Source organism: Acomys russatus, chromosome 2 (genome assembly GCF_903995435.1).
Source record: "Acomys russatus chromosome 2, mAcoRus1.1, whole genome shotgun sequence".
NCBI classification, from domain to species: domain Eukaryota; kingdom Metazoa; phylum Chordata; class Mammalia; order Rodentia; family Muridae; genus Acomys; species Acomys russatus.
Genome location: NC_067138.1, coordinates 479080 through 505901, shown reverse-complemented (window position 1 = coordinate 505901; position 26822 = coordinate 479080). Strand labels below are relative to the sequence as shown.

At 46.8% G+C, this 26822-nt stretch overlaps 3 protein-coding genes across 3 annotated transcripts; all 3 read right to left on the bottom strand.

Moving 5' to 3' along the window:
- Positions 1-5819: 5819 nt before the first annotated feature.
- Positions 5820-6880, bottom strand: LOC127206289 (olfactory receptor 13C7-like). Its single transcript, XM_051165571.1, has one exon. It carries the CDS (start codon positions 6775-6777, stop codon positions 5821-5823), a length of 957 nt encoding a protein of 318 aa, XP_051021528.1. The 5' UTR covers positions 6778-6880; the 3' UTR covers position 5820.
- Positions 6881-14688: 7808 nt separating this feature from the next.
- Positions 14689-15748, bottom strand: LOC127206280 (olfactory receptor 13C7-like). The gene has a single exon (XM_051165559.1). It carries the CDS (start codon positions 15643-15645, stop codon positions 14689-14691), a length of 957 nt encoding a protein of 318 aa, XP_051021516.1. The 5' UTR covers positions 15646-15748.
- Positions 15749-24987: 9239 nt separating this feature from the next.
- LOC127206270 (olfactory receptor 13C7-like) lies at positions 24988-26046 on the bottom strand. Its single transcript, XM_051165548.1, has one exon. The coding sequence runs from the start codon at positions 25942-25944 to the stop codon at positions 24988-24990; it is 957 nt and encodes a 318-aa protein (XP_051021505.1). The 5' UTR covers positions 25945-26046.
- Between the last annotated feature and the right edge of the window lie 776 nt (positions 26047-26822).

The window sequence follows — 26822 nt, the reverse complement described above, 5'->3', positions numbered from 1 at the left end:
TACAAAGTGAGTCCAGGATGGCCAAGGCTACACAAAGAAACCCTGTCTCGAAAAACCAAACCAAACCAAACCAAACCAAACCAAAACAAAAAAACAAAAACAAAACAAAAAAAAAAAACAAAGTATAGAAAACATCTCATTGTAGAAGCTGTAGTATGTCACAGTGTGTCCCACAGTATACCCTCTGTCCACACATCTTCACCTTCAAAGGTTCATTGCAATGAGTTATTGGCCTGGTTCAAGATCTCTGGCTTCAGTGACACCATCAATATTGGATCTTTACTGGAATTCTTCCTGGTTATCCTGTCATTTCTCTGTGTCATGGAGATTCTTTACAGACCTTGAAAGAACAATTCTAAGCTTCATATGGAAAACCAAAACCCCATAAGAGCTAGAACAATCCTATAGAATAAAAGGACTTCTGGAGGTATCTTCATCCCTGACTTCAAGCTATACTACAGAGCAATAGTAATAAAAAACTGCCTGGTGCTATGATAGAAACAAACTAGTTGATAAACAGAATTGAATTGGAGACCCAGAAACACAACCACACACCTCCAGACACTTGATTTTTGACAAAGGAGCTAAAACCATACAATGAAAAAATGATAGCATCTTCAATCCATGATGCTGGTCTAACTGGGTGGCTACAAGTATGAAAATGCAAATAGACCCATATTTATCACCCTACACAAAACTCAAGTCCAAGTGGAGCAAAGACCTCGACATAAAGCCAGATACACTAAATCTACTAGAAGAGAAAGTGAGGAAGAGCCTTGAGCTCATTGATACAGGAGACAACTTCCTGAACAGAACACCAACAGCCCAGGCTGTAAGATAAGCAATTAATAAATGAGACATCATGTAAACAAATTAAATAGCCCCATTTCACCTATAGAAATAGAAGCAACCATTGATAGTCTCCCAACCAAAAAAAAAAAAAAGCCCAGGGCCAGATGGTTTCAGTGCAGAATTCTACCAGACCTTCAAAGAGGAGCTAATACCGATACTATTCAAGCTATTCCAAAAGATAAAAATGGACGGAATATTACCAAATTCCTTCTATGAGGCCACAGTCACATTGATACCTAAACCTCACAAAGATCCAACAAAAAAAGAGAATTTCAGACCAATTTCTCTTATGAACATTGATGCAAAAATACTCAACAAAATTCTCGCCAAGCGAATACAACAGCATATCAAAGACATCATTTACCATGACCAGGTAGGCTTCATTCCAGGCATGCAGGGATGGTTTAACATACGGAAATCCATCAATGTAATCCACCATATAAACAAACTGAAAGAGAAAAGCCACATGATCATCTCTTTAGATGCAGAAAAAGCATTTGACAAAATCCAACACCCATTTATGTTCAAAGTTCTGGAGAGATTGGGAATACAAGGCACTTATCTAAACATAATAAAGGCCATATACAGCAAAACCAACAGCCAACATTAAATTAAATGGAGAGATACTCAAGGAAATTCCTCTAAAATCGGGAACCAGACAAGGCTGCCCCCTGTCCCCTTATCTCTTCAATATAGTTCTTGAAGTTCTAGCCAGAGCAATAAGACAGCAAAAGGAGATCAAGGGGATCCAAATGGGAAAGGAAGAAGTCAAATTATCCTTATTTGCAGATGATATAATAGTGTATATAAGTGACCTGCAAAATTCCACCAGAGAACTCCTACAGCTGATAAACACCTTCAGCAAATTGGCAGGATACAAAATAAACTTAAAAAAGTCAGTAGCTTTCCTGTATACAAATGACAAACAGGCAGAGGAAGAAATTAGGAAAACTACTCCCTTCACAATAGCCACAAACAATATAAAATATCTAGGAGTAACTCTAACCAAGCAAGTAAAGGACTTATTCGAAAAAAATTTCAAACCTCTGAAGAAAGAGATTGAAGATGACATGAGAAGATGGAGGGATTTACCTTGTTCGTGGATCGAGAGAATCAACATAGTAAAAATGGCCATCTTACCAAAAGCAATTTACAGATTCAACGCAATTCCTATCAAAATACCTACAAAATACTTTTAAGATATTGAAAGATCAATTCTCAAATTCATATGGAGAAATAAAAAACCCAGAATAGCAAAAACAATCCTATACAACAAAAGATCCTCTGGAGGAATCTCCATACCTGATCTCAAGCTGTACTACAGAGCAACAGTAATTAAAACAGCATGGTACTGGCAAAGCAATAGACTGGTGGATCAATGGAACCAAATCAAAGACTCAGAGATGAATCCACACACTTGCTCACTTGATTTTTGACAAAGAAGCCAAATCTATTCAATGGAAAAAGGATAGCATCTTCAACAAATGGTGCTGATCTAACTGGATGTCTACATGTAGACCCTTATTTGTCACCATGCACAAAACTCAAGTCCAAGTGGATTAAAGACCTCAACTTAAAACCAGAGACATTAATTCAGTTAGAGGAAAAAGTGGGGAAGAGCCTGGGACACATAGGCACAGGAAACAACTTCCTGAACAGTACACCAACAGCCCAGGCCTTAATGTCGACAATTAATAAATGGGACCTCATTAGGCTGAGAAGCTTCTGTAAGGCAGGAGACACTGTCAAGAGAACAAAGCAACAGCCTACAGAATGGGAAAAGATCTTCACCAACCCTTCATCTGACAAAGGTTTAATATCCAAAATATATAAAGAACTCAAGAAATTAAACACCACAAAACCAAACAACCCAATTGCGAAATGGGGCTTGGAACTTAACAGAGAATTCTCAACAGAGGAATATCAAATGGCCGAGAAACATTTAAAGAAATGCTCATCCTCGTTAGTCATCAGAGAAATGCAAATCAAAACGACACTGAGATTCCATCTTACACCCATCAGAATGGCTAAGATCAAAAACTCAAATGACACCACATGTTGGCGAGGATGTGGAGAGAGAGGAACACTCCTTCATTGCTGGTGGGAATGCAAACTAGTACAACCACTTTGGAAAGCTATCTGGCGCTTTCTCAGAAAATGGGAATAGGGCTTCCTCAAGACCCAGCCATCCCACTCCTTGGAATATACCCAAAATGCCCTACCACATAACAGGGACATATGCTCAACCATGTTCATAGCTGCTCTATACATAATAGCCAGAACATGGAAACAGCCTATGTGTCCCTCAGTAGAAGAATGGACTAAGAAACTGTGGTATATTTACATGATGGAATACTACTCAGCTATTAAAAACGAGGAATTCCCGAAATTTGTGGACAAATGGATTGATCTAGAAATTATCATACTGAGTGAGTTCACCCAGAAGCAAAAAGAGACAAATGGTATATACTCACTTATATCAAAACACTAGTCCAAGGGATACGTACCATGAAAATCTTTACTTACCAAGAAGTGGGTCAGAGGAGAGATATCCGATTGAGACTTTAGGCAAGAGTAGCATGGAAGAAAGAGGAAATAGTAGGACCCACAGGGTCCTGGAAACCTATAAGAAGAACTTTATGACAGGCAGATCTGGATCCTGGGGTCCTCCTCAAACGAAGGCACCAGCCAAGGAGAATATAGGCAGTAAGCTTCAAACCCCTACCAAGACCTAGCCAACGAACATGATACTCTCCACCATTGAGTGGAGAGTGAGATCTGACTCTCACACGAACTCTGGTGCCCCTTTTCTGACCATGTCCCCCGGATGGGGAGACCTGGTGGCACTCAGAGGAAGGATAGCTAGTTACCAAGAAGAGACTTGATATTCTGAGAGCATATATAGGGGAGGAGGTCTCCCTCAGTCACAGACATAGGGGAGGGGAGAAGGGGAGAAATGGGAGGGAGGGAAGAATGGGAGGAAACAGGGGAAGGGCTAACAATCGAGATGTAATATGAATAAATTAATAAAAAAATGAGACATCATGAAACTGAGATGCTTCTGAAGGCAAAGGACTCTGTCAACAAAACAAAATGACAGCCTACAGCCTGGGAAAAGATCTTCACCAACCCTACATCTGACAGAGGGCTATTATCCAGAATATATAATGAACTAAAAAAAATTAAGCACCAAAAAACCAAATAACCCAATTAAAAATGGGATACAGAGCTAAACAGAATTCTCAACAGAGAAATCTCAAATGATTGAAAAACACCCAAAGAAATGTTCAGCTTCCTTAGTCATCAGTGAAATGCAAATCAAAACAACTCTCCACCTTCCACCTGTCAGAATGGCCAATATCAAAAACTCAGGTGACAGCACATGCCAGCAAGGATGTGGAGCAAGGGGAACACTCCTCCATTGCTGGTGGGAGTGCAAACTTGTACAACCACTTTGGAAATCAATCTGGAGCTTTCTCAGAAAATTGGGAATAGCACTACCTCAAGATCCAGTTATACCACTCCTGGGGATATACCCAAAAGATACTCCACCATACAACAAGAACATGTGCTTAACTATGTCCATAGTGACATTTTTTTCATAGCCATTATCTGGAAACAACCTAGATTTCTCTTAACTGTAGAATGGATAAAAACAAAACATAACAAAACAAACCAAACAAAAAACTGTACTACATTTACCCAATGAAATACTCTTCAGCTATTAAAAACAAGGAAATCTTTAAATTTTCAGGCAAATGGATGGAGCTAGAAAAGATCATACTGAGTGAGGTAACCCAGACCCAGAAAAACACTTGTAGTGTGTACTCACTTATAAGCAGTTATTGGCCGTATAATACAAGATAGCCATATTATAATTCACAGCCACATAGAAGCTAAATAACAAGGAGGACCTGAGGGAGGATGCTTAATTCTCATTCAGAAGGGCAGATAGAACAGACACTGGAAGAGAGGGAAGAGGACAGGATCCTACCATCGAGGTCCTCTGAAAGACTCTGCCCAGCAGGGAAATCAAAACATATTCTGAGACTCACAGCCAAATGTTGGGCAGAGCGCAGGGAGTCTTATGGAAGAATAGAGGGATAGAAGGACCCTGAGGGGACAGGAGCTCCACAAGGAGACCAACAGAGCTAACAAATCTGAAGGGGGCAGGGGGACCTGAAGAGACTAATGCACCAACCCAGCGCCATACATGGAGAGGGCCTAGACTCCCTGCTCAGATGTAGTCAGTAGGCAGCTCAGTCTCCATGTGCGTCCTCTAGTATGGGAAGCAGGGGCTGCCTCTGACATGGACTCTATTGTCTGCGCATTGATCACTTCCCCCTGGCTGGACATCCTTGCCAGACCATAGAGGAGGAGGATGCAGGAAGTCCTGATGAGATTTGATATAGGGTCAGTTGGTAGGGGAGCAGGGCTCCCTTTTCCTGAGGAATAGGATAAGGGGGTTTAAGGGAGGGAGGGAGACCTGGGAGGGGTTAAAATAGAGATATAAAGTAAATAGTTAAAAAAATAGGATGTGAGGGACCTTTGGTAGTGACAGAAACATGGTGAGTTGTCCATTACAGACCAGCTTGGGCCACATAGCAAGACTCTGTCTAAATCGAAGTAAAAATAAGAAGTGAGTTTTTCTCACAATGTCGTCCCAATTGTACATTAGAAAAAAACCAGCAACAACAAAAATCAAAACTAGCACACACATCCCAACCAGTCTCAAAGAGAGAATAATATTTTTCACAAAGCTTTATTGCTTATTTGGTTGGCATACAAAGAACACTTCATTTTCTTAGTCACTTTTTGATGGTTCTAGGACATTTTGTACAACCAACTGTCTTTATGTCCAAACTGGTCTGTAGGACCATTGAGCAAGTCTATACTAAAAAAAAAAGTGGTTGTTCCCAGGAGAGGCCGGATGTACACAGAACTGGGCAATAATCCACTTTCTCACTGTCACTGAACGAGGCATTTCTGAGCCAGCAGACTCTTCATAGCAACCTTTACATCCTTGTTCCTCAGGCTGTAGATGATGGGGTTCAACATGGGGGTCAACACTCCATAAAACAAGGAGATGAGCTTGTCTGCAAGGTCCTGCTTGTCTGCCCCCAAGGGGTCCTTGGACTTGGGTTTCCCGTACATGAAGAGGATGGTCCCATAGAAGACAAGTACCACAGTGAGGTGGGCAGAGCAGGTGGAGAAGGCCTTCTTCCTCCCCTCAGCAGAGGGGATCCTCAGGATGGTGGTGAGGATGAAGATGTAAGAGACAAAGATGAACAGAACTGGAACCACCAGGAAGATGACATTGGCCACCCCCATACTGATGACATTGAGGGAGATGTCAGCACAGGCCAGCTTTAAGACTGCCAGGATCTCACAGGTGAAGTGATTGATGACATTGTCCCCACAGAAAGGCAACTGTACCGCAAGGGAGATCTGCACCAAGGAATTGGCTCCACCAGCTGCCCAGGAGCTAGCAGCCATGGGCACATAGGCAGCCTTGCTCATGACCACAGGGTACCTGAGGGGGTTGCAGATGGCCACGTAACGGTCGAATGCCATCATGCCCAGGAGCACACACTCCGTGGCTCCCATGGCAAAGGAGAGAAACATCTGCACTGCACAGGCTGAGAAGGAGATGGTTTTCTTGGGAGTGAGGAAACCATCCAGGACCAGGGGGATGGAGGAGGTGGTGTAGCAGATGTCCAGGAAGGAGAGGTTCCCCAGGAAGAAGTACATGGGCGTGTGCAGGTGGGAGTCCAGGATGGTCACCAGGATGAGCACCCCGTTGCCCAGCAGAATCACCAGGTACGTCATCAGGATGAGCACGAAGAACGTTTTCTCCAGTGTTGGGTGGTCTGACAACCCCAGCAAGACAAACTCAGCTACAGAGGATCGGTTGGCCACTTCCATTTCTCATGTTCTCTTCCCCTCTCAGGAAAACAGAAGAGGGCAAGCACTTGTTCATCAGCATCAGCATGCCAGGTGCTGTGTGATGTACGGATGTATAATTAAACTTACCCTGTTAGATGCAAAATCAGTGTTGAAGGGATAAAATTTGCTACTAGGTTACCTTGGGGTGGGGGTAGGGCGTTGTCAGAATGCGTTTACCCAAGAAGAAAAAGCCTCTGAGAGAAGCCTAGGCAACCATGATACACAGAGGCACATGGTCTACCCAGGCCAGTGGAGCTGGCATGCCTGAAGGAAGGGCTGTGTCTCTTTATGCATGCAGGGCTACAGGAAAACCACAAAGGAGGAACCTTTAGGATGCTAAGTGCTCCATGAGAGTGGAGGGACAAGGACTCTTCCTCTGGCCACCCCTGCTGTGTGTGCCTTGTGTGCTCTGTACCTTAGAGCAGTTGTCTAAGCTGCATCTCCTAACTCAGGCCCTCCCACACAGGACTTGAGCACTAAAGCCACCGCAGTGCCATGGTAACACATTGTCCATAGTAAGGAAGACACCTCCACTAGGTTTACAGAGGCCTTGCACAAAAAAGGAACCATGTATAGAACATGCTGCGGGGACAGAGGAACTGCAAACCTGTACACTAGAGGAAACCTGCAGCCTTGACTTCTCAAGTTAAAGAGTAGGAATCTGGGGCCAGAGAGATGGTTCAGTGGGTCAAGGCACTTGTCACCAAGCCTGGCTACCTAAGTTCAATTTCTGGGACCGAACAGAAGGAATGAGAGAATCAACTCCTTCAACCTGTTCTCTGGCCTCCATATGAACACTGTCCCATGGCAGGAAAAGCATTGTGATTAGGAGGTGTGAGCCGAGATGGGGACAGCACTGTGACTAAGAGATGTAAGCCTTGGAGAAACATCACTGTGACTAGGGGGTATGAGCCTTGGAGGAACAGCACTGTGACTAGGGGGTGTGATCAGGGGAGGGAACAGCACTGTCACTAGGAGATGTGAGCCATGGTGAGGATAGCACTGTGACTAGGAGGTGAGCAGTGGCAGGGACCCTGTGACTTGGAAGTGTGAGCAGTGAAGGGGACAGCACTGTGACTTGGAGGTGTGAGCAGTGGAGGGGACAGCACTGTGACTAGGAGGTGTGAGCTGTGGTGGGGTCAGCACTATGACTAGGCAGTATGAGCCAAGGTGGGGACAGCACTGTGACTAAGAGATGTGAGCAGTGGCAGGGACAGCACTGTGACTAGGAGGTGTGAGCCATTGGGGGGACGCCATAAAGTAACTTCTCTTCCTCCACTGGGTGAGTCTTTCAGAAAAACCACTTCTCAATTTTGTTTAGCACCTGAAGAGAAGCTCATGCCTCTCATTCTTTTGTCAGGCAGCCTTGGTAATTAGAATGTTCACCTTATATTAAGCAGAAGCTTTCTCCTATTGCCACCCCGACAATGTCCCCTCACTCTGTCCTCTTCCTGCCCTGGCTGACACTCCCTGAATGCACCTGCTCCCTTCCTCTATACAGAATGTGAGGGATGTGGAAGCCAGAACCAAGTTCTAACCCTGGATCCCATCTGTCCTTGGCCTCCCACTTCTGCTCCTCCTCTCACCTACCTGAGGAAGGTCTGGCCACAGAGAGAACCCTGCCTGTGTCCACTGGGCAGAGAAGTCCATGGTGGGGATGGGAGCTCATCCAGGCAGAAGGTCTCCAGGGGAGGAGGATGCTGGACGTTCTCTGGCCTTGGAAAAGGAGAGTTTCAACTTTAGTGGGCTCACCTGACCCAGCCTTGTCTGCTGGCCTCCAGTACACAGAGATTCTGTTTATCTGTCCTGGGAGATAGTTGTACTGTCAGAAGGCACAGCAAAAGAGAGCTGTGGCTGGAGGGCTGGTGTGGCCCCTACTCTAGCTGCCCTTCTCCATGCCCAGTGAGGTGCCATTTGCCAACTGCCGCTGGAGTTGTGCCCGGCCTGCACATTCTGAGTTTTCTGCCCTCTGCCCTTTACCTAGCTCCCCAGAGGGCCTATCAAAGATCCTGGAAAAGTTTAGAGTTCTGGTTGTTTAACCTTAGTCCCAGAGGCAATTTAAAGTTTGCCAGAAGGCCTCACAGGAATTGAGGCCTGTGTTCCGCACATCCAATTAGACAAGTGCGCACGGCTCTATGTGAGTCTGAACTCCGACTGTAAAGGAATGTCCCTTAGACAAGGAAAGTTCCTGCCCTGTGTCCTGTGCTTGCTGGCTTTCCTGGGAAGAGGAGAATAACAAAGGAATGACTGTTCATTGACCACAAGAGGATGATGGTTCGTCATAGCTGAGACAGGCACACTGTTCATCTGGTGCTCCCATGCAGCTGGTTAAGTCAGCATTGGAGACAAGAGTCCTGGGGTTGTTTTGTTCCAGTGCCCCCACCTATCCTCTTGCTCACCGGAGACACTGGGGTGGCTACTAAGCATTTGGGGATGAGAAAGAATCTTTTTGTTCAGTCATGGCATGTGTGGCTAAGGGGGCAGAAGGGTTTGAATCTGCAGATAGACTCTACCACCAGCAGTTTTGTCACCTTTGGAGAACTGTGGAAGTGTTTTTTAACAGCACCCCCCACCCCACATTTAACTATTTCCCCCATCTCCTTCACAACATGGTGGCCCATGTCAGGCTGTAGGCTGTGCCTCGCATCTGATCCTCCTAGCTACAAGCAGCACCAAGAGGCCTTCTCGAGCTGGCTGACAATCCCGACATTACCTCAGTTTAACTTACACTATGCACACCGGAGCTGGGGAGATGGTTCAGTCCGTAATAGTCTTGCTTTGCAAGCAGCAGGACCTGATCTCAGTGCTCAGAACCAGTGTTGAAAAGCCTGGCACAGCAGCTCTCACTTGACAGCTCAGAACTGGGAAGGCAGAGACAGGCAGATGGATGGGGCTGGCTGCCCTCCTAGCCCAGCCCACTTGGCACACTCCACCTCAGGGAGAGAGCCTGTCTCAAAACAGGATGGGCAATGGTCCTCAGGAGTGTCCTCCAGTGTGTGTACAGCACATACACCTGTGTCCCCACACATTCACACACACACACACAGACACAGACACACACAGAGACACAGAGACACAGACACACACACACACACACACACACACAGACACAGACACACACACAGACACACACCACACAAAAAAACCAGATATAAGCTGCAATAAACTGGCCTTTAGTGGTGTGTTGAGGTAGGGAAGGAATTATGGCTTATAATTTTCAGGGTCGGTCTTGGTCTTTTAGTGATGTGCAGGTTGTCCAGGGGAGAGGCCATTTTAGGCAGTGATCACTCTGCACATGTAGGAATCAGAGCTCTTGGCAGGACACGTGCCACAGTAGTAATGGTGAAAATAAGTGCTGTCTGTTGGCTTGTGGCTGTACGTTGGGTGATGGGGAGGCTCACATTCTCTCATTTTACTCTCATCCTAAATATTGTGAGGCTGACTGCTATAATCTACATTGCCTTCAATCAAGTAAGGGTTACTGTAGTGGATGTAAACAAGTTTTTGTTTTAGTCCCAAGTGTGGGAGGTGAAACAGACTTGGGTGAGGGTGTACAGTGTTTGTGTGCTAGAAACAGACTTTTGAGAGGACACGTGATGTTTGTCCACTAGACAGTGAACTGCCTCTTGTGGTGGTATAGTCTTTGCCAACTGATAAGCATCCTAGTACAAACTCTGACAAGATGTGTGTGTGTGTGTGTGTGTGTGTGTGTGTGTGTGTGTGTGTTTGAGAGAGAGAGAGAGAGAGGGGGGGGGAGAGAGAGAGAGAGAGAGAGAGAGAGAGAGAGAGAGAGAGAGATAGAGAGAGAGAGAGAAAGAAAGGAGAGAGAACCCCAAACCAAGAGGCTTGGGTTTTTGGTCTTGTCATCATTTCCTATTGTTTGGCTGTTCATCGCTGCTTTTCAAATTGTTCCTGGAGGGAAACGCTCCAGAGAAAACTCTGAGGGTCCCTGTTCCAGCTGCTGCAGTTGCAGTCACTTTTCCTGAATTGCTGGTTTGGTGTTGAACAGGTCTGCTGGAATCCCGCCTACTGTGCCCATGGAATCATTCTGAGGAACTGAGTTTTAAAAGGCCTACTTCTCCTGTTCCCATTAACCTCTTTTCTCTCCTATCTAGGGAAAGTGGGTTAGATGGGAGATATAAGCTTTAAAGAACCTCAGATAAAGTAGATTTGAAAAAGTTCAAAGCCTACAGGTTACATTGGATTTAGTGTTATTGGTATCCAACTTCAAGTTCATTCAAAAATCAGTGTTAATGCTTGACCAATGGGTCTCAGTGATGATGGACGAATGTGTCATTACTACCCAGCTCATCACTCCCAATGACCCTGAAAGGACCTTCCCTCTGTAGGAGTTCATTCCTGTGCGTCCTGGAAAAGGGAAACTTACAGGGATGGAGTTCAGCTCAACATCTGCCCAGAGCTGGGCAAAGAAAGTTGTGCTGGGTAAGCTTCTTAGCTTGACCGGATTTCAAATCACCATGCTAACAAATACCTGGGCTCATCTGTGGAAACTTTTCTAAATTAGGTTAATAAGTGGGAAGACCTCTCTTAAATGCGGGGTGAAGCTAGTCTGTATGCTATGGGTCTGGACTGGACAAAAAGAAGGAAGAGAGCATCCATCTCCCTCTGCCTGTGGACCACAAGTGCAATGTGACCAGCGGCCTTCCTCTAGATCCTCCACCCAGAAATGAGGGGCTGTTCCCACAAACTGATCCACATCAACTTTGGAGGCTGAGGCAAAAAGATTGCAAGTTCCGGGCTAGCCTGGGCTATTTAGTGACACTGCACCTCAAAAGAAACAACACACAGCAATTCCATTGTTTTTAGTATATTTGCAAGGTTGGGCAACTATCACCACAGTGACACCCCATAATAGTTTCAGTAGCCCTGAAAGAAACCCTGTACCTGTTAGCTCCGCCCTCACCTCCTTCCAGTCTCCAGCAATCACCAATCCACTTTCTATGTCCTTATTAACTGACATTTCTCATAAATGTGAGTTCTCATGCATAGTGCTGTGTTCTGGTGCCCCTTCATGTGGTAGCATGGATCAGCACTCTGTTTCTTCCCACTACTGAACAGATTTTACTATGCCATATTTTGTTTCTCCATTCATCAGCTGGTTCACATTTTATGCCTATTGTTTTCACCTTCTTTAACATTATTTTATTTTGTGCATTTTTGCTTTTTTTTTTTTTTAACTTATTTTATTTTGATTTTCTGGATTTATTTGAATGGACCGATTAAAGGCAAATGATGGAAGTAAATTGCTGTCACCAAATAATAAGATGTCATACTGGATTAGACAGGGTCTTCACTCTGATCCTCACGCAAAAGTCTTTGCATTCTTACTCTTTAGAAATTGTGTAGATGTGGGGATGGTGGCACACACCTTAGTACCAGCACTTGGGAGGAGGATCTCTGTGAGTTCAAGGTCAGCCTAATCTACTAAGTGAGTCCAACACTGCCAGGTTATATCACACAAAGAAGCCCTGTCTTAAAAAAGCCAAAACAAAAATTGTGTAGAATGTTTTTTCCTGCATGTATGTCTGTGTACTAGATATATGCCTGGTGTCCTTGAGACCAGAAGAGGGCATCAGATCCTCTGGAACTGGAGTTATAAGTGGTTGTGAGTCATCATGTGGGTGCTGGGAATAGAACCTGGCAGCTCTGGGTGAGCAAGTGGTGCTCTTAACCAGTGACCATCTCTCCTAGTGCTACAGGTATGCACTGTCATGTCTCTGCCTCCTTGGTACAGGTGATACAGGTGTGCACCACCATGCCTCTGCCTCCTAAGAACAGGTGTTACAGGTGTGCACCACCATACCTCTGCCTCCTCACGACACATGTTACAGGTGTGCACTACCATGCCTCTGCCTCCTCAGGACAAGTGTTATAGCTGTGCACCACCATGACTCTTCCTCCTCAGGACAGGTGATACAGAAGTGCCCCACCATTCCCCAGGTTATTGGGACATCTCTTTTGAAGAAATATTCAATCAAATCACTTGTCCATTTTTATGGAACTTCAAAGACCCTAAGACTAATTATTTTTAATTCTGTAAAAAATTTAATTTATTTATGATTCTACACAGGACTATGATATATTTAGATCTAGCTCTCAGGTTTTCCGTACCAGTCCTTCCTGGGTTCCCTGCACCACACACCCTCCCTGTTTAATGTCTTCCTCCTCCTTTCCCTTTTCCTTCTTCTCCTGTAGCTCTCTGAAGGTAATTAGTGGTACCCGTATGCCGTGGGTGAGGGAGCTTAGGAAAGGCGTAGGCGCGTAGCTGAGGAGACTGATTCTCATTCTCGGTCACCACGTGCCAGGGGTCCTCATGCTGGAATACAGACCGATTTGATTTTGTGCTGTAGGCTCTTAGCTCAGTTCCCTGGCATGCCCAGAATATATGATTTTGCATCAGTCTTTTCAGCCTGCTTTTACAATCTTCCCACAGCCTGGTCCTAATAGTTCCTTGAAGAGAAGGAAGGTGGCATCAAAGTTTTCCAGGCACCATTGCTCACAATGCCACAGAAGAAATGCATGGGGCTCTCATGACAGTGTGTGGATTCAGCTTGACCAAAGCTTTTCCAGTTCTCAAAGCCTGAGGACCGGAAGCCCTGAAGCCTGTTGACTGGGGACTGTGCAGGCCACTGGCCACTCAGACCAGAGGCAGCTTTTACTTTCTTGAAGACGAATATTTCACCATCTGCACCCAGTAATAAGGATGTTCACCACACATAACACCTGTTTTCAAGCAAGGGGAAGGCAAGCAAGTAAAAAGAAAAAAAAGAGGGCAGTATTGGGCAAAGTCACTGGGTTGTCTGAAGAGTTCCTATATGTGCTGTGAGTAGGGCCAGACTTTGAAGTTCAGCACTGAGGGGACAGAGAGAAGTGGACCTCTGTGTGTATGACAGGCCAGCCAGGGCTGTATCCCAAGACCATACCTTTAAGAAAAAAAATTATTGAAAGGATTTAATTCAGCAGATGCTTTTTAGAGAGCAAGTCTTTTCCTTCAAGCCAAAAGACATCATACATTTTTCTCCTTGGCAGTGGCTGCAAAGGGCATACACAGGTGACTCACGCTGCTCACATGACTGTACTGACATGGTTGCTTTGTGGCCAAAGCTGGCTTCCCCTGAAGCTGACTCTCATGGAGAGATTTTCATGCAGGATGCTTCCTGTGGGAGCTGTCTAAGGGAGAGGGCTTGAGCGGAGGAGGAACAATGGGCAGCCTCAGAGAAGTGCTTGTGGCGAGGCTTTTTGAGACACCTAGGAGGACTGAGCCTTCATATTACCAGGGATGGGTTACAGGGCATTGGCCTACCTGAGAGGACAGCTGACACTGGGTCAACTCTCCTTAGTAAGGGGCAGTGCTGCAGAGAAATCCATTGTATGTCAGCCACCGACAGGCCCAGTGGCAATGACAATTTCATCTCTAGTCAAGAACGGTGACCTGGACAACATACCTCAGCATCCATTGCTTTTCTTTTCTTTCTGGTTCTTGAAGGCAGAGTCTCTCTGTGTAGCCTTGTCTGTCCTGGACTCGCTTTATAAACCATGCTGGCCTCAAACTCCCAGTGATCTGCCTACTTCTGCCTCCTTCAATGCTGGGATTACAGGCATTCCACATTCTTGACCAATACTTCTCCAGGCCCAGCATGCATACAAATCCTGGAGGGATCTTGTTGACGTGAAGAGTCCCATCCGTGGATATGCTCTGGGCCAGGAGACTCTATGCCAATAAGCTCCCAGGTGGTATGGACAATACCAGTCTGTGGACCACACTCTGATTGGCTTCAAGGCAACTTGTCTCTCCCCTGGCATTGCTTTGCAGTAAGACTCTCAAGGAAGAGCCATCAGAAGATGTGGGTCTTGGGCTATGTCCTTGCATCACTGGGGGAGGCACCTGTGACTTGCCAGTTCCCTCACAGCAGCCTTAACATCCTTGTTCCTCAGACTGTAGATGATGGGGTTCAACATGGGGGTCAGAAGTCCATAGAAGAGGGAGATGAGCTTGTCTGCAAGGTCCTGCTTGTCTGCTCCCAGGGGGTCCTTGGACTTGGGCTTCCCGTACATGAAGAGGATGGTTCCATAGAAGATGATCACCACAGTGAGGTGGGCAGAGCAGGTGGAGAAGGCCTTCTTCCTCCCCTCAGCAGAGGGGATCCTCAGGATGGTGGTGAGGATGAAGATGTAGGAAACAAAGATGAACAGAACTGGAACCACCAGGAAGATGACATTGGCCACCCCCATACTGATGACATTGAGGGAGATGTCAGCACAGGCCAGTTTTAATACTGCCAGGATCTCACAGATGAAGTGATTGATGACGTTGTCCCCACAGAAAGGCAACTGTACCGCAAGGGAGATCTGCACCAAGGAATTAGCCAAACCAGCTACCCAGGAGCTGGCAGCCATGGGCACATAGGCAGCCTTGCTCATGACCACAGGGTACCTGAGGGGGTTGCAGATGGCCACGTAACGGTCGAACGCCATCATGCCCAGGAGCACACACTCCGTGGCTCCCATGGCAAAGGAGAGAAACATCTGCACTGCACAACCTGAGAAAGAGATAGTTTTCTTGGGAGTGAGGAAACCATCCAGAACCAGGGGGACGGAGGAGGTGGTGTAGCAGATGTCCAGGAAGGAGAGGTTCCCCAGGAAGAAGTACATGGGCGTGTGCAGGTGGGAGTCCAGGATGGTCACCAGGATGAGCACCCCGTTGCCCAGCAGGATCACCAGGTACATCAGTAGAATGAGCACGAAGAATGTTTTCTCCAGTGTTGGGTGGTCTGACAACCCCAGCAAGACAAACTCAGCTACAGTGGATTGGTTGGCCACTTCCATTTCTCACGTTCTCTTCCCCTCTCAGGAAAACAGAAGAGGGCAAGCACTTGTTCATCAGGATCAGCATGCCAGGTGCTGTGTGATGTACGGATGTATAATTAAACTTACCCTGTTAGATGCAAAATCAGTGTTGAAGGGATAAAATTTGCTACTAGGTTACCTTGGGGTGGGGGTAGGGCATTGTCAGAATGCGTTTACCCAAGAAGAAAAAGCCTCTGAGAGAAGCCTAGGCAACCATGATACACAGAGGCACATGATCTACCCAGGCCAGTGGAGCTGGCATGCCTGAAGGAAGGGCTGTGTCTCTTTATGCATGCAGGGCTACAGGAAAACCACAAAGGAGGAACCTTTAGGATGCTAAGTGCTCCATGAGAGTGGAGGGACAAGGACTCTTCCTCTGGCCACCCCTGCTGTGTGTGCCTTGTGTGCTCTGTACCTTAGAGCAGTTGTCTAAGCTGCATCTCCTAACTCAGGCCCTCCCACACAGGACTTGAGCACTAAAGCCACCGCAGTGCCACGGTAACACATTGTCCACAGTAAGGAAGACACCTCCACTAGGCTTACAGAGGCCTTGCACAAAAAAGGAACCATGTATAGAACACGCTGCGGGGACAGAGGAACTGCAAACCTGTACACTAGAGGAAACCTGCAGCCTTGACTTCTCAAGTTAAAGAGTAGGAATCTGGGGCCAGAGAGATGGTTCAGTGGGTCAAGGCACTTGTCACCAAGCCTGGCTACCTGAGTTCAATTTCTGGGACCGAGCAGAAGGAATGAGAGAATCAACTCCTTCAACCTGTTCTCTGGCCTCCATATGAACACTGTCTCATGGCAGGAAGAGCATTGTGACTAGGAGATGTGAACTCTGGCAGGGACAGCACTGTGACTAGGGGGTGTAAGCCTTGGAGGAACAGCACTGTGACTACTGGGTGTGAGTAGTGAAGGGGACAGCACTGTGACTAGGAGGTGTGAGCCGTGGTGGGGACAGCACTGTGACTAAGAGATGTGAGCAGTGACAGGGACAGCACTGTGACTAGGAGGTGTGAGCCAATGGGGGGACGCCATAAAGTAACTTCTCTTCCTCCACTGGGTAAGTCTTTCAGAAAAACCACTTCTCAATTGTCTTTAGCACCTGAAGAGAAGCTCATGCCTCTCATTCTTTTGTCAGGCAGCCTTGGTAATTAGAATGTTCACCTTATATTAAGCAGAAGCTTTCTCCTATTGCCACCCCGACAATGTCCCCTCACTCTGTCCTCTTCCTGCCCTGGCTGACACTCCCTGAATGCACCTGCTCCCTTCCTCTATACAGAATGTGAGGGATGTGGAAGCCAGAACCAAGTTCTAACCCTGGATCCCATCTGTCCTTGGCCTCCCACTTCTGCTCCTCCTCTCACCTACCTGAGGAAGGTCTGGCCACAGAGAGAACCCTGCCTGTGTCCACTGGGCAGAGAAGTCCATGGTGGGGATGGGAGCTCATCCAGGCAGAAGGTCTCCAGGGGAGGAGGATGCTGGACGTTCTCTGGCCTTGGAAAAGGAGAGTTTCAACTTTAGTGGGCTCACCTGACCCAGCCTTGTCTGCTGGCCTCCAGTACACAGAGATTCTGTTTATCTGTCCCGGGAGATAGTTGTACTGTCAGAAGGCACAGCAAAAGAGAGCTGTGGCTGGAGGGCTGGTGTGGCCCCTACTCTAGCTGCCCTTCTCCATGCCCAGTGAGGTGCCATTTGCCAACTGCCGCTGGAGTTGTGCCCGACCTGCACATTCTGAGTTTTCTGCCCTCTGCCCTTTACCTAGCTCCCCAGAGGGCCTATCAAAGATCCTGGAAAAGTTTAGAGTTCTGGTTGTTTAACCTTAATCCCAGAGGCAATTTAAAGTTTGCCAGAAGGCCTCACAGGAATTGAGGCCTGTGTTCCGCACATCCAATTAGACAAGTGCGCACGGCTCTATGTGTGTCTGAACTCCGACTGTAAAGGAATGTCCCTTAGACAAGGAAAGTTCCTGCCCTGTGTCCTGTGCTTGCTGGCTTTCCTGGGAAGAGGAGAATAACAAAGGAATGACTGTTCATTGACCACAAGAGGATGATGGTTCTTCATAGCTGAGACAGGCACACTGTTCATCTGGTGCTCCCATGCAGCTGGTTAAGTCAGCATTGGAGACAAGAGTCCTAGGGTTGTTTTGTTCCAGTGCCCCCACCTATCCTCTTGCTCACCGGAGACACTGGGGTGGCTACTAAGCATTTGGGGATGAGAAAGAATCTTTTTGTTCAGTCATGGCATGTGTGGCTAAGGGGGCAGAAGGGGTTGAATCTGCAGATAGACTCTACCACCAGCAGTTTTGTCACCTTTGGAGAACTGTGGAAGTGTTTTTTAACAGCGCCCCCCACCCCACATTTAACTATTTCCCCCATCTCCTTCACAACATGGTGGCCCATGTCAGGCTGTAGGCTGTGCCTCGCATCTGATCCTCCTAGCTACAAGCAGCACCAAGAGGCCTTCTCGAGCTGGCTGACAATCCCGACATTACCTCAGTTTAACTTACGCTATGCACACCGGAGCTGGGGAGATGGTTCAGTCCGTAATAGTCTTGCTTTGCAAGCAGCAGGACCTGATCTCAGTGCTCAGAACCAGTGTTGAAAAGCCTGGCACAGCAGCTCTCACTTGACAGCTCAGAACTGGGGAGGCAGAGACAGGCAGATGGATGGGGCTGGCTGCCCTCCTAGCCCAGCCCACTTGGCACACTCCACCTCAGGGAGAGAGCCTGTCTCAAAACAGGATGGGCAATGGTCCTCAGGAGTGTCCTCCAGTGTGTGTACAGCACATACACCTGTGTCCCCACACATTCACACACACACACACAGACACAGACACACACAGAGACACAGACACACACACACACACACACACAGAGACACAGACACACACAGAGACACAGACACACACACACACACACACACACACACACACACACCACACACCTTTTAATCAAATAAATAAATTACACAGCCTGAACTTTAAAGAGGGCAAAAAGCCAGGCATGGTGGCACAGGCCTAAAATCCCAGCATTCAGGGGACAGAGTAAGGCAAATTGCTGTGAGTTTGAGGCCAGCCTGGTCTACAAAGGGAGTTCAAGACAGCCAAGGCTACACAGAGATCCTGTCTTGAAAAACCAAACCAAAACCAAAACAAAAATAAAAATAAATAAAAATAAAAACAAAACAAAAGAAAGAAAATAATTCAGAGGCTGGAGATCACTCAGTGGTCAAAAGCACATGGCAGCTTACAATGGGTTATCACTACAGTCCTACGTGATCTGATGCCATCTTCTGCCTCTGAGGACACCTAGATACACATGGAGCACATATATAAATAAAAGGAATTTTTGGGGGGATTTGAAGACATGGTTTCTCTGTGTAGCCTTGGCTATGCTATACTTGCTGTGTAGACCAGGCTGACCTCAAAATCACAGAGATCTGCCTGCTTCTGCCTCCCAAGTGCTGGGATTAAAGGCATGCGCCACCACTGCCCAGCAAAAGGAAAACTTTTTAGTTAAATAAAATTTAAAACTGTAGCTAGTGTGCCAGTAGGAATGTATTATATTTAAGAGGCCAACAATTACAAAAATCACAGGCAAGGAAAACTCTTTATATAAAAATATCAGCAAATAAATGTAGTTAGACTGCTTTTGCTTGCTTCTCTGCTTGCATTTTGAGACTTAGTGTCGTGTTGCCCAGGCTGGCTCCAAATTTGCTATGTAGCCAAGATGGCCCTGAAGTCCCAATCCTCCTGCCTTGATCTTTCAAGACCTGGGATTACAGGTGAGTTTCACCGATAGCATAGGCAGAGATCTCAGGTTAACACACAGCAGAAGCTGTCAAGATCCAGATTTTTATCCTTGGAGCCCTTCACACTATCCCAAAATGTTTTTGTTTCTTCTTTTTCTTTTGCTACTAATATTCTCTTCTGTTTTGTTTTGTTCTTTGTTTGTTTGTAAGTTTTTTGAGATAGGGTTTCTCTATGTAATAGTCTTGACTGTCCTGGACTCTCTTTGTAGACCAGGCTGGCCTTGAACTCACAAAGATCCACCTACCTCTACCTTCAGAGTGCAGGGATCAAAGGATTGTGCCACCACGCCTGGGGCTATGGATATTCTTACTGTGCCTGTGTTGGACCTTCTGTAGTTGCCTCGCAGTTCTTAAATGCTATTTTTTTTTTTTTTTTACCTTTTCTCCCATCCTCTCTGCCCCACTTCTCTACTTGAAAGTTTCTTGGAACACTAAGTTCAGAAATTCTCTCCTCAGCCATATCCAGGCTGCCCCTGAACTCATAGGGGGCTTTTCATTCCCACCAGTGTTTTTGAACTCCAGCACTTTCTTTTGAGTCCTTAGAATTTCCAGCTCCCTGCTGAGACTTCCCACCCGTCTGTGCTTCTTATCAATTGTAGCCACGAGGTTCCTTGGCACACCAGTTTCTAAATTCCGGATTAATAATCCCAACAAACTAGATGAGTCTAATGCCTGTTATCTTCTTTGTTGAAGATGGAATAAAGAAATACACAAAGAGTGTAGTGAGAGTTTTGGGGTCTTTGAAAACTCAGCTATGCTATGTACACATGGTCTTGTTTCAACCCCGGGTGTGGGATGCGGGGCTGCTTCAGATTGTCCACAGCAGCAGACTGTTTGCCTCCTGTGGGCTCTGAGAGGGGCGTGGTCGTGGCCAGTTGCAGATAGTTTAATACTGGGGATTTTGAGTGGGAATAAATGCCAGAGCCCAGAGAGGTGCTGGGGGTGCTCCGAGGAAGAAAAAGGCTGCTGCTTCCCACTGCTGCTCCTGGTTGCTGCTGATGTAGTTGGATGAGAAGCTGGAGAGATCCTGAAACAAAGATTGGACTTGGCCCAAGGAACCCGACGACCCCAACCAGCAGGAAGAAGTAAAGAGAACTACACCCCCTCTCCTCATTAACCTTCTCTTTCTCCTATGTGGTGTTGGAGTGTTGGAAGGGATTGGGGTGGAGAAGGTAGAGATATAAGAACCCCAATACACAGATTAAAAGTATGCCTACAAGAGAGACTGCTGTGGCCTGGAAGGTGGCTCCATAAGCAAGGGTGCTGCTCTGTAAGGAAGGGGACCTGAATTGGGATTCCCACCCACCTTGTAACAAGTCTGGTGAGGCTCTCTGACCATAGCGCCAGCAGTGATAGACTGGGGGTTCCATTCCACGCTCTCTCTGGCTGTCCAGCCTAGCTGAAGTAGAGCACTTCTGGGTCAGCAAAATATTGTCTCAAGTTCCTGACACAGAATGCAAGAGAGAGACAGAGACAGAGACAGAGACAGAGAGAGACAGACAGAGAGACAGAGACAGAGACAGAGAGAGACAGACAGAGACAGAGAGAGACGGAGAGACAAAACAAGAGGCTTGGCTTTTTGGTCTTGGCATCATTTCCTATTGTTTCGTCTTTCTGTTTCAAATTGTTCCTGGAGGGAAACGCTCCAGAAAAAACTCTGAGGGTCCCTGTTCCAGCTGCTGCAGTTGCAGTCATTTTTGCTGAATTGCTGGTTTGGTGTTGAATGGGTCTGCTGGAATCCCGCCTATTATCCCATGGAATCATTCTGAGGAGCTGAGTCTAGAAAGGCCTGCTTATCCTCTTCCCATTCATTAACCTTTTCTCTCTCCTATCTATGCAGGTTGGTTGGAAGAGAGATATAAGCTTTAAAGAACCTCAGATAAAGTAGGTTTGAAAAAATTCAAAGCCTACAGGTTACATTGGATTTAGTGTTATTGGTATCCAACTTCAAGTTCATTCAAAAATCAGTGTTAATGCTTGAACAGTGGGTCTCAGTGATGATGGACGAATGTGTCATTACTACCCAGCTCATCACTCCCATTGACCCAGAAAGGACCTTCCCTCTGTAGGAGTTCATTCCTGTGCGTCCTGGAAAAGGGAAACTTACAGGGATGGAGCTCAGCTCAACATCTGCCCAGAGCTGGGCAAAGAAAGTTGTGCTGGGTAAGCTTCTTAGCTTGACCGGATTTCAAATCCCCATGCTAACAAATACCTGGGCTCATCTGTGGAAACTTTTCTAAATTAGGTTAATAAGTGGGAAGACCTCTCTTAAATGTGGGGTGAAGCTAGTCTGTATGCTATGGGTCTGGACTGGACAAAAAGAAGGAAGAGAGCATCCATCTCCCTCTGCCTGTGGACCACAAGTGCAGTGTGACCAGCAGCCTTCCTCTAGATCCTCCACCCAGAAATGAGGGGCTGTTCCCACAAACTGATCCACATCAACTTTGGAGGCTGAGGCAAAAAGATTGTAAGTTCCGGGCTAGCCTGGGCTATTTAGTGACACTGCACCTCGAAAGAAACAACACACAGCAGTTCCATTGTTTTTAGTATATTTGCAAGGTTGGGCAACTATCACCACAGTGACACCCCATAATAGTTTCAGTAGCCCTGAAAGAAACCCTGTACCTGTTAGCTCCGCCCTCTCCTCCTTCCAGTCTCTAGCAATCACCAATCCACTTTTTATGTCTTTATTAACTGACATTTCTCATAAATGTGAGTTCTCGTGCATAGCGCTGTGTTCTGGTTCCCCTTCATGTGGTAGCATGGATCAGCACTCTGTTTCTTCCCACTACTGAACAGAATCTTTCTATGTCATACTTTGTTTCTCTATTCATCAGCTGGTTCACATTTTATGCCTATTGTTTTCACCCTTCTTTAACATTATTTTACTTTGTCCATTTTTGTTTTGTTTTGTTTTACTTATTTTATTTTGATTTTCTGGATTTATTTGAATGGACCGATTAAAGGCAAATGATGGAAGTAAATTGCTGTCACCAAATAATAAGATGTCATACTGGATTAGACAGGGTCTTCACTCTGATCCTCATGCAAAAGTCCTTGCATTCTTACTCTTTAGAAATTGTGTAGATGTGGGGATGGTGGCACACACCTTAGTACCAGCACTTGGGAGGAGGATCTCTGTGAATTCGAGGCCAGCCTAGTCTACCAAGTGAGTCCAAGATAGTCAGATATATTACACAGAGAACCCCTGTCTTAAAAAAAAACAAAAACAAAAATTGTGTAGAATGTTTTTTCCTGCATGTATGTCTGTGTCCTAGATATATGCCTGGTGTCCTTGAGACCAGAAGAGGGCATCAGATCCTCTGGAACTGGAGTTATAAGTGGTTGTGAGTCATCATGTGGGTGCTGGGAATAGAACCTGGGACTTATGGGTGAGCAAGTGATGCTCTTAACCAGTGAACATCTCTCTTAGTGTTACAGGTATGCACTGTCATGTCTCTGCCTCCTTGGTACAGATGATACAGGTGTACCACTATACCTCTGCCTCCTCAGTACAGGTGTGCACCGCCATGCCTCTGCCTCCTCAGGACAGGTGATACAGGTGTGCACCACCATTCCCCAGGTTATTGGGACATCTCTTTTGAAGAAATATTCAATCAAGTCACTTGTCCATTTTTATGGAACTTCAAAGACCCTAAGACTAATTATTTTTAATTCTGTAAAAAATTTAATTTATTTATGATTCTACACAGGACTATGATATATTTAGATCTAGCTCTCAGGTTTTCCGTACCAGTCCTTCCTGGATTCCCTGCACCACACACCCTCCCTGTTTAATGTCTTCCTCCTCCTTTCCCTTTTCCTTCTTCTCCTGTAGCTCTCTGAAGGTAATTAGTGGTACCCGTATGCCGTGGGTGAGGGAGCTTAGGAAAGGCGTAGGCGCGTAGCTGAGGAGACTGATTCTCATTCTCGGTCACCACGTGCCAGGGGTCCTCATGCTGGAATACAGACCGATTTGATTTTGTGCTGTAGGCTCTTAGCTCAGTTCCCTGGCATGCCCAGAATATATGATTTTGCATCAGTCTTTTCAGCTTGCTTTTACAATTTTCCCACAGCCTGGTCCTAATAGTTCCTTGAAGAGAAGGAAGGTGGCATCAAAGTTTTCCAGGCACCTTTGCCCACAATGCCACGGGAGCAATGCACGGGAGTCTCACGACAGTGTGTGGATTCAGCTTGACCAAAGCCTTTCCAGTTCTCAAAGCCTGAGGACCAGAAGCCCTGAAGCCTGCTGACTGGGGACCCTACAGCCCACAGGCCACTCAGACCAGAGGCAGCTTTTACTTTCTTGGAGACGAATATTTCACCATCTGCACCCAGTAACAAGGATGTTCATCACACGTAACACCTGTCTTCAAGCAAGGGAAAGGCAACCAAGTAAAAAAAAAAAAAGCCGTATGGGCAAAGTCACTGGGTTGTCTGAAGAGTTCCTATATGTGCTGTGAGTATGGGCAGCCTTTTAAGCTCAGCACTGAGGGGACAGAGAGAAGTGGACCTCTGTGTGTATGACAGGCCAGCCAGGGCTGTATCCCACGACCATACCTTTAAGAAAAAGAATAATTGAAAGGATTTAATTCAGCAGATGCTTTTTAGAGAGCAAGTCTTTTCCTTGAAGCCAAAAGATGTCATACATTTTTCTCCTTGGCAGAGGCTGCAAAGGGCATACACAGGTGACTCACGCTGCTCACACGACTGTGCCGACATGGTTGCTTTGTGGCCAAAGCTGGCTTCCCCTGAAGCTGACTCTCATGGAGAGATTTTCATGCAGGATGCTTCCTGTGGGAGCTGTCTAAGGGAGAGGGCTTGAGCGGAGGAGGAACAATGGGCAGCCTCAGAGAAGTGCTTGTGGCGAGGCTTTTTGAGACACCTAGGAGGACTGAGCCTTCATATTACCAGGGATGGGTTACAGGGCATTGGCCTACCTGAGAGGACAGCTGACACTGGGTCAACTCTCCTTAGTAAGGGGCAGTGCTGCAGAGAAATCCATTGTATGTCAGCCACCGACAGGCCCAGTGGCAATGATAATTTCATCTCTAGTCAAGAACGGTGACCTGGACAACATACCTCAGCATCCATTGCTTTTCTTTTCTTTCTGGTTCTTGAAGGCAGAGTCTCTCTGTGTAGCCTTGTCTGTCCTGGACTCGCTTTATAAACCATGCTGGCCTCAAACTCCCAGTGATCTGCCTACTTCTGCCTCCTTCAATGCTGGGATTACAGGCATTCCACATTCTTGACCAATACTTCTCCAGGCCCAGCATGCATACAAATCCTGGAGGGATCTTGTTGACGTGAAGAGTCCCATCCGTGGATATGCTCTGGGCCAGGAGACTCTATGCCAATAAGCTCCCAGGTGGTATGGACAATACCAGTCTGTGGACCACACTCTGATTGGCTTCAAGGCAACTTGTCTCTCCCCTGGCATTGCTTTGCAGTAAGACTCTCAAGGAAGAGCCATCAGAAGATGTGGGTCTTGGGCTATGTCCTTGCATCACTGGGGGAGGCACCTGTGACTTGCCAGTTCCCTCACAGCAGCCTTAACATCCTTGTTCCTCAGACTGTAGATGATGGGGTTCAACATGGGGGTCAGAAGTCCATAGAAGAGGGAGATGAGCTTGTCTGCAAGGTCCTGCTTGTCTGCTCCCAGGGGGTCCTTGGACTTGGGCTTCCCGTACATGAAGAGGATGGTTCCATAGAAGATGATCACCACAGTGAGGTGGGCAGAGCAGGTGGAGAAGGCCTTCTTCCTCCCCTCAGCAGAGGGGATCCTCAGGATGGTGGTGAGGATGAAGATGTAGGAAACAAAGATGAACAGAACTGGAACCACCAGGAAGATGACATTGGCCACCCCCATACTGATGACATTGAGGGAGATGTCAGCACAGGCCAGTTTTAATACTGCCAGGATCTCACAGATGAAGTGATTGATGACGTTGTCCCCACAGAAAGGCAACTGTACCGCAAGGGAGATCTGCACCAAGGAATTAGCCAAACCAGCTACCCAGGAGCTGGCAGCCATGGGCACATAGGCAGCCTTGCTCATGACCACAGGGTACCTGAGGGGGTTGCAGATGGCCACGTAACGGTCGAACGCCATCATGCCCAGGAGCACACACTCCGTGGCTCCCATGGCAAAGGAGAGAAACATCTGCACTGCACAACCTGAGAAAGAGATAGTTTTCTTGGGAGTGAGGAAACCATCCAGAACCAGGGGGACGGAGGAGGTGGTGTAGCAGATGTCCAGGAAGGAGAGGTTCCCCAGGAAGAAGTACATGGGCGTGTGCAGGTGGGAGTCCAGGATGGTCACCAGGATGAGCACCCCGTTGCCCAGCAGGATCACCAGGTACATCAGTAGAATGAGCACGAAGAATGTTTTCTCCAGTGTTGGGTGGTCTGACAACCCCAGCAAGACAAACTCAGCTACAGTGGATTGGTTGGCCACTTCCATTTCTCACGTTCTCTTCCCCTCTCAGGAAAACAGAAGAGGGCAAGCACTTGTTCATCAGGATCAGCATGCCAGGTGCTGTGTGATGTACGGATGTATAATTAAACTTACTCTGTTAGATGCAAAATCAGTGTTGAAGGGATAAAATTTGCTACTAGGTTACCTTGGGGTGGGGGTAGGGCGTTGTCAGAATGCGTTTACCCAAGAAGAAAAAGCCTCTGAGAGAAGCCTAGGCAACCATGATACACAGAGATACATGATCTACCCAGGCCAGTGGAGCTGGCATGCCTGAAGGAAGGGCTGTGTCTCTTTATGCATGCAGGGCTACAGGAAAACCACAAAGGAGGAACCTTTAGGATGCTAAGTGCTCCATGAGAGTGGAGGGACAAGGACTCTTCCTCTGGCCACCCCTGCTGTGTGTGCCTTGTGTGCTCTGTACCTTAGAGCAGTTGTCTAAGCTGCATCTCCTAACTCAGGCCCTCCCACACAGGACTTGAGCACTAAAGCCACCGCAGTGCCACGGTAACACATTGTCCACAGTAAGGAAGACACCTCCACTAGGCTTACAGAGGCCTTGCACAAAAAAGGAACCATGTATAGAACACGCTGCGGGGACAGAGGAACTGCAAACCTGTACACTAGAGGAAACCTGCAGCCTTGACTTCTCAAGTTAAAGAGTAGGAATCTGGGGCCAGAGAGATGGTTCAGTGGGTCAAGGCACTTGTCACCAAGCCTGGCTACCTGAGTTCAATTTCTGGGACCGAGCAGAAGGAATGAGAGAATCAACTCCTTCAACCTGTTCTCTGGCCTCCATATGAACACTGTCTCATGGCAGGAAGAGCATTGTGACTAGGAGATGTGAACTCTGGCAGGGACAGCAC

Coding starts and splice junctions, on each gene's coding strand:
- LOC127206289 (XM_051165571.1), bottom strand. CDS start 6,777: ATGGAAGTGGCCAACCGATCCTCTGTAGCTGAGTTTGTCTTGCTGGGG.
- LOC127206280 (XM_051165559.1), bottom strand. CDS start 15,645: ATGGAAGTGGCCAACCAATCCACTGTAGCTGAGTTTGTCTTGCTGGGG.
- LOC127206270 (XM_051165548.1), bottom strand. CDS start 25,944: ATGGAAGTGGCCAACCAATCCACTGTAGCTGAGTTTGTCTTGCTGGGG.